At 41.6% G+C, this 7,733-nt stretch overlaps 1 protein-coding gene across 1 annotated transcript in view; it reads right to left on the minus strand.

The window, feature by feature from the left end:
• Nucleotides 1-5,071: 5,071 nt before the first annotated feature.
• LOC138969625 (carbonic anhydrase-related protein 10-like) overlaps nucleotides 5,072-7,733 on the minus strand; it is a 52,609-nt gene continuing 49,947 nt past the window's right edge. The window contains exons 8-10 of the mRNA XM_070342484.1: nucleotides 7,367-7,486; nucleotides 6,830-6,872; nucleotides 5,072-5,106 (exon numbers count right to left, since the gene is read on the minus strand). Of these exons, the coding sequence (XP_070198585.1) occupies nucleotides 5,072-5,106; nucleotides 6,830-6,872; nucleotides 7,367-7,486 (198 nt within the window). The remainder of the gene's footprint in view (nucleotides 5,107-6,829; nucleotides 6,873-7,366; nucleotides 7,487-7,733) is intronic.

Genomic DNA, 7,733 nt, shown 5'->3' on the forward strand with positions numbered 1-7,733 from the left:
ATCCCTTTCCTCTATCTTCTTCTTGTCGTTCGCTGTTAGATCGTCCGTCCGGACTGCAGGGCGAAACGTGCTGTCCGCTCACGGGCCGTGTAGCTTCTTTTGTAGCGCTGTCTCCTCTGGCCAGATGGTGTCCCTCAGAGCACTGTGGTATGGACAAGCCTGCAGGATGTGCTCTGCTGTCTGATTCTTGCCACACGGACATAAGGGGGAGGGAACTAGCTTCAGCTTTGTGGCCATATTCCTCTATCAAGCCTCACCCACTACTGGCCATATCACCAGGTAACCACGTGAAATTCAACGGACACCCGTCGTTTCGCGAAATATGCAAAAGGAATTTACTGTTGAAAAAAAGAGATATAGCTGGGTGTGAGACCTTGCCAAGGTGTGTAACTCTGCTGTTTGTTAGCAGCCATTATGACGACATAATTAGCATCCAAGTCGCAACAATGATTTCACTCGCAAAATCGTAGTAGTCTAATTGTCTTAAATCGATTGTGACAGGAATACCGAACAAAAATGCACAATTTTGAAATACCAGAAGGTCAAAAAGAATCTTTACACTCCGCTCGCTAGTGATTTGCCGACAATGTCAAGTGTACTTTGCCTCAGGGTTTCCAAGGAAAGGCAACTCTCATACAACCCACACCATCCGTACAGAGTTATTTCCAAACAATCGTCTATTTCGTCGTAAGCATGCATGGCCTCTTCCGTTCTATCACTTTCCGCTGAATGAATGCATGAATGAATGAATGGGTCTTTGGTGTTGGCAACGTCCCACATGTAGGATAGAAGTCGGAGGAAGTACGGTTTCCTGTCCAGATTTAAAAATAAGCACCAAAGCAGGAAGATAAATACTGCTTTGCGGTTCTCAGCGTCGTCCAAACAAACCAACTAAAGTAAAAACATAACACACACACAAACAGGCAAAAGGCGGCAAGCAAGCAAAGAAAGAAAGAAAGAAAGAAAGAAAGAAAGAAAGAAAGAAAAAGAAAGAAAGAAAGAAAGAAAGAAAGAAAAGAAATAAAGAAATAAAGAAAGAAAGAAAAAAAAAGAAAGAAAGAAAGAAAGAAAGAAAGAAAGAAAAAGAAAGAAATAAAGAAAGAAAGAAAGAAAAAAGAAAGAAAGAAAGAAAGAAAGAAAGAAAAAGAAAAAAAAAGAAAGAAATAAAGAAAGAAAAGAAAGAAAGAAAGAAATAAAGAAAGAAAGAAAGAAAAAAAGAAAGAAAGAAAGAAACAGACAAACAATCATCGAAAACCGAATTTAAATACTCAAGTAAAATCAAACACACAAAAAGTCGCAAAATCTGACATTAAAGCAACCGTCCAAACGCTCGATTGTGCCGAAGTTGGTGCCAACAACTGACACATCAAAATTTCAATAGGCCAGATGCTCATGATTTATTAAACAGAAAACAACTAAAAAATGATAAAATATAAAAACGCAAATGTGCCGGTTATCATAAAGAGTCGTTGGAGAGAAGAAAACAACAACTCAGTAAAACATAATCGACATCTTGAACGAGTTTACCGATGAAGTAATACTGACAACAACATGATTAAATCAATAAAAATCAATAACACTATTCAGTGTCTGGATCTCCGCATGATAAAACATCGCAACACTCGTGAGCTTTGGGACATTGCAAACCTTGAATACTTGATAAGATGATTGCCATTGAAAAAGTAATGTTTATACACAACACACATTTGTTTCATAATAAAGCGCTAAGTCCATTTTTACAGCTTATAAACTCTGGAGAGCTCAAGGCAGTTTTGTTTGTATTTAACAATGCATAATAGCTTTCTTTGAGACAGAAAACCTAACGCATACATATTTCAGAGACAGTTGCGCCAAAGAGATATTGAAACTGGCGACAAACACACACACACACACGCACGTCACATATGAACGCACGTACACACACACACACACACACACACACACACACCCAACCCCCCCCCCCCCCCCCCGACACGCACAATCATAATCACAATCAAAATCACACAAACACAATAACACACTGATAAACCGTACAGGCAAACAGAAATATTTCGTCGGTATAGTACACTCCACACTAGTCACTCAATTTGTGCATAGTCGCCAAACTCGTTTTCGAGCACTGGCGTATTCGTTATTAATTTTGTGTTGGTCATATTTACAGACCTCACGATTGCAAGTGTCTTCGAGCACGACTGCATGACATCTTCCAGACATCTGGAGTCCAAGGCATCAAGGATGCAGCATACAAATAATACTTTTCTGAAATAATAATAATACGAGAATTTATAGCGCGCACATATCTCACCACAAGGCGACTCAAGGCGACCTCATTCACATTCTTTCGCATGAACAACTCAAGCACCCTCATATACACTTACGCATAAATTACATGAAGATGACAAGGCAACAACAGGGCAAATAAAAGGGACATGTCGTGTAAAGCGATGTCAAAACATGTAGTCAAGCTGTGGTTCTGAATGAAGCTTTACATACTGTATTTGTTTAAACGAGGCTAGAAATTCCTGGCCAGGCCGAAGCCCTACCCTTTATTTTTGAGCACAGGAGCTTAAATATATAGGTCGAAGTGAATAGTTGTAGTAATACTACAGAAAGGATGAAGGAGTAGTAGAATACTTCCATCGATCGGCGCTTTGATACAAACTCCTGTGTTTTGGAGCACATGTTCAACTCAAACACAAATCAAGTAGATATCTCTGGATTTAGGAAGAATACACATTACTGTTTTAATCTGTGATTCAAACGGAATTTTAATTAACAAATTTTTTATGACATACTTAAGCTTCCAATCTGAAATGCGATTTCATAGTCCGGACCGGGTCAAAAATTAACTATCAATGACTTTGCCTGAAAAATGTTGTTGCCACAGTGCGGCCTCAACAGACGGATATGTCGTCATGAAAGGAATTAATCGGGGAAAAAAACCAATGTGGGATATCATTTTGAAGAATTCTTATGTAAAGAGCAATTTTTAAATTAAAACACACACACACAGTTTGTCTGTCTGTCTCTGTCGTTCAGTCCTGTCTGTCTGTCTGTCTGTCTGTCTGTCTGTCTGTCTGTCTGTCTGTCCCTCTCTCTCTCTCTCTCTCTCTCTCTCTCTCTCTCTCTCTCTCTCTCTCTCTCTCTCTCTCTCTCTCTCTCTCTCTCTCCTGTTAGCCGGAAATTACAATACCTACCAATTATCACTGGAAATCTTGTCCGAAATTCTCGTAATGATTGTCTTCGAAGCCTGAGGTTTCTCTCTGGCCTTTGGACGCAGAAACAAAACACACACTTATAACATATAACATCGTGCTTACTGTAGTCTTGTCATTTAAGTCGGCGAAAAAACAAAAGTCTGATGTCTGTCTGCCCAACTGTCTGTCTGTTTTTCTGTAGTGTATTGCATCTCGCAGTGATTGAAATCGGAGTCATCATACTTCCTGCTAGTGACCAAAACATAAATAATCGCATTCAGGAGATGTGAACGTGTTCACAGGGATGTTGTTAGTGTCGGCATAAGGTGGGCTTTTTTTTTATAAAGTTATTTTTAAAGCATCGCAAAAAACGGCCATCTTTTTTGCGGGCAGAGTTGCCGAACTTTTGACGCTTGAAGAAAGTGGACGTACGCAATTAACTGCTGTCAGCTGCCAAAAATTGCCGACACTTTCATATTGATTCGGGTAACTTTGCCGAGGAAAGTAAATCCAAGCAAAAATCCCTGCGTTCATTGTTGGTTCTGACAAGGTACAACATGTGTCTGCCTTTTTATGAAAGTACATTGTAGTCATGCACTGATCTGTGAGTTTAGAAACAAAGCGAACGTTTTGTAAATCACCGAGGCAGGAATAGAGCCACGTTTGACTTATTTTTTCCCAATGTAACAGGGTTTATATTTTATCTCACTTTAGATTACTAGTTGATTATTCTGAAAAAAAACCGCTTGCAAAGTCAACTGAGAGATATATACCGACACTGCATATCCAACCCCCACCCCCCCCCCCCCCCTCTTATCACCAGTTGATTATTGTAGAGAAACTCTTGCTAAGCCGAGACAAATATACCAACCCTGCTTGTCCAATACCTCCCCCCTACCCCCCCCCCCCCCCCCCGCCCCAACCCCAATCACTAATTGATTAGTTGATTATTGTACAGAAACTCGAGCTAAGACAAGAGACATAATTATACCGACACTGCATGTCCACTACCCGCACCCCCTTCAAATACTTACCACAGTTTTGCACCGAAAATGCCGCTCAAAACAGACACCTGGACAACACTTGTCCCCTGTAACAATAATGCTGCTCTCCCTTCTTGGTATGCATTCTGTCAGCATCCCTGTCTTTCCTTCACAGAGTGTGGCAAGACTTTGCTGTGAAAGGCTGTACGGCACCTGGTGGTTGATTGCTGCCTCGTAAACTCTCGCCTGCAATTTACCAACAGAAGAAAATAAATAAAAAGTCAAAGTCAAAATGTTTAAAAGGCACGAATGCACGCACGCAGGCCATACATAGAGTAACAAACTAAACTCTTGCCTGCAGATTATTACCAAAAGAAGAAAATAAATAAAAAGTCAAGTCATACAAATTTAAAGGCACGCATGCATACACGCAGGACACGCTTAGAGGAACAAACTATTTTTACACTTCACTCTCGGTACATGATTCTCTTTCTCTAGCTCTCTTTCTCTCTCTTTCCTATCTCTCTCTCCCTCTCTCTCCTCTCTCTCTCTCTCTCTCTCTCTCTCTCTCTCTCTCTCTCTCTCTCTCTCTCTCTCTCTTTGACTCTCCTTTTTGGACCGTTTCTTCTACCTGTTTATCATTTACTAGAAATGTGTACTACATTAAAGTTCCATCATCATCATCATCATCATCATCATCATCTCTCTCTCTCTCTCTCTCTCTCTCTCTCTCTCTCTCTCTCTCTCACTCACTCTCTGAATGTTCTTTCCTTCCTTTACTTCTCAATCCTCTCTTTAACCAAGAATTGCCCAAGGCACCATACGTCAATAAATGTAACATACCAAGTTGAGGACTGGCGAGATGAGTACAGGAGACAGAGGCAGGGACCATCACCGAATGTCGCGGGCTGACACCTGGTCATTCACTGTAACACAACACAACACATAATACAGCCAAACATGTCAATAACGACCACCCCTCACTAACGACCACCTGCCAATTACGACCACCACAAAGAATCCCCAACGAGGTGTTTTTTCCCCTGTATAATTCACATTCCTAGAGCGACCACCTGACTATAAAGACCTCTTTTGGTTGGTCCCTTTTAATAACGACCTTCTGTCTATAAAGACAACTTTTCGTTGGTCTTTTAGGGGGTCGTTATAGACAAGTTCGACTGTACGGTGCCAAATGTATGGACTGGGTGGCCGAGTGGTAACGCACTTGCGCTCGGAAGCGAGAGGTTGCGAGTTCGACCCTGGGTCAGGGCGTTAGCAATTTTCTCCCCCCTTTTCTAACCTTGGTGGTGGGTTCAAGTGCTGGTCTTTCGGATGAGACGAAAAACCGAGGTCCCTTCGTGTACACTACATTGGGGTGTGCACGTTAAAGATCCCACGATTGACAAAAGGGTCTTTCCTGGCAAAATTGTATAGGCATAGATAAAAATGTCCACCAAAATACCCGTGTGACTTGGAATAATAGGCCGTGAAAAGTAGGATATGCGCCGAAATGGCTGCGATCTGCTGGCCGATGTGAATGCGTGATGTATTGTGTAAAAAAAATTCCATCTCACACGGCATAAATAAATCCCTGCGCCTTGAATATGTGCGCGATATAAATTGCATTAAAAAAAAAATCCCTGCGCTTAGAACTGTACCCACGGAATACGCGCAATATAAGCCTCATATTGATTGATTGATATTGATAATATCCACGTGGTCATTATGTAAAAGTGAATTAAACTCGAACCTGTCTGTTACGACCACTCAAGGGGCCAACTTCAAGTGGTTCTTGTAAACAGAAGGTCGTTATGAAGAGTGGCTTATATAAAAACAAAACACTTTCGTGGGAGATTTGTTTAAGGCTGGTCTGAATAGGCAGTTGGTCGTGATCGAGAGGTGGTCGCAAAGCCCGAGCAGGTTTGACCGTGCCGCTATTCTTCTTATGTACGCGATTATGTCAGCCACCAAATAACCATTCAAGCGTTTACATGGGGGTAAAAGGCGCCTTCCACCGATACACATACCAAAAATCAGGCGCCTGAATGCTTTTTGTGAATTGTGCGATTTTTGTTTTTTTGTTTTTACTGAATAAATATCACAGATTGAAACCAGCCAAGGTGTTAACATTTGATATGTGTTAAATTGCAAGATTACTAGCCCTAGTCTGGACAGGTCGGTTTTGTCTAACCCAAGCTCAGTACGTGTCTCCTTGCTTTTGGTGTGTTGTTCACTTGCTGTGTTTTTTGTACATGTGTAACATTTTGTTAATTCATGCAAGGATAAAGGTCGCTCATGTTCACAGAAATAAAGAAAAGGCTACAGAACACGCGCACACACTCACGCACACGAGTATAAACACACAGAGACAGGGAGACAGAAAGACCGAGACACAGAGACACAGATCGGGACAGGTAGGCAGGGAGGCAGTCAGTCAGACAGACAGACAGACACACACACAGACATACAGACACACAGATACATAGACAGGCGCACGCACGCACGCACGCACGCACTGACGCACGCACGCACGCACGCACGCACACAGACTCACACACACACACACACACAAAGACAAACATACACACACACACACACACACACACACACACACACACACATCACTGACATGCACACAGAAGGCATTACCTTGATAGTACATATTTTGTGACATTGTGCACGTTCTTTCCCTCTGCAACATAAAACAGATACGAAGGATTCATTGATAGATCGATTAACTGTCTGTCAGGTGAAATAACATAAGAAAATTAAAATGTTCGCTGTGGTAGCGAAGCATTTGCATTTAAAATATTGCAAAACCAGCCCGAGCGGACAAATGAATGATTGAAGAAATGAACAAATGAATGATTGAAGGAATGAGCCAATATCTCACAAACAAGTTCTCTATCGGTAAACAACAATAAGAACAAGAAACAAGAACAAGAACAAGAACAAGAAACAAGAACAAGAACGACAACAACAACAACGCTTCAATATTCTGTATCGAGAAAGTCGGCAGAAAGGAAGGGACGCAACTGCTGTTGAATTAATACATTCATCAAACTCAGTTTGCCTCCCCTTAGTAAAGTAACACGGTCTGTTGGAAACTTATGGACTTTTTTTTTAAGCTGACAACTAACAACCGAATAAACCAAAAAAAGCTGTGACCATCCGGACAGGACTCACAAAGTTGATGTTGGTCCTGGGTGTACGTTGGTTCAAAGACTGCACGGGACGTATGTTTGGAGCCATCAGCATGACGGGGTTATAGCGCGTACCTTGGCGTAGCGAGCGTAAAATGGACAGCTGGAACAAAGGATAACAAATACGCTCATAAAATAGTAACAGCTACTGTCACAGAAGAGCACAGATCCCCACCAAAACATTGAAAAACGACAAAGCGTTTTGCAAGCAGCTAAAGTGAAAACCCTTCTTGAGGTCCTCAAAACATATGAGAAAACCGGTGTTTAAACAGAGGGAAATCATAAAATTGGGGTCGGTTGGTTGTTGGTTTATTGTTGTTTCTTGTCTCGAGAACCCAGGGGGTCATCCG

The sequence above is a fragment of the Littorina saxatilis genome, linkage group LG6, assembly GCF_037325665.1.
Source record: "Littorina saxatilis isolate snail1 linkage group LG6, US_GU_Lsax_2.0, whole genome shotgun sequence".
Classification (NCBI taxonomy): Eukaryota; Metazoa; Mollusca; class Gastropoda; order Littorinimorpha; family Littorinidae; genus Littorina; species Littorina saxatilis.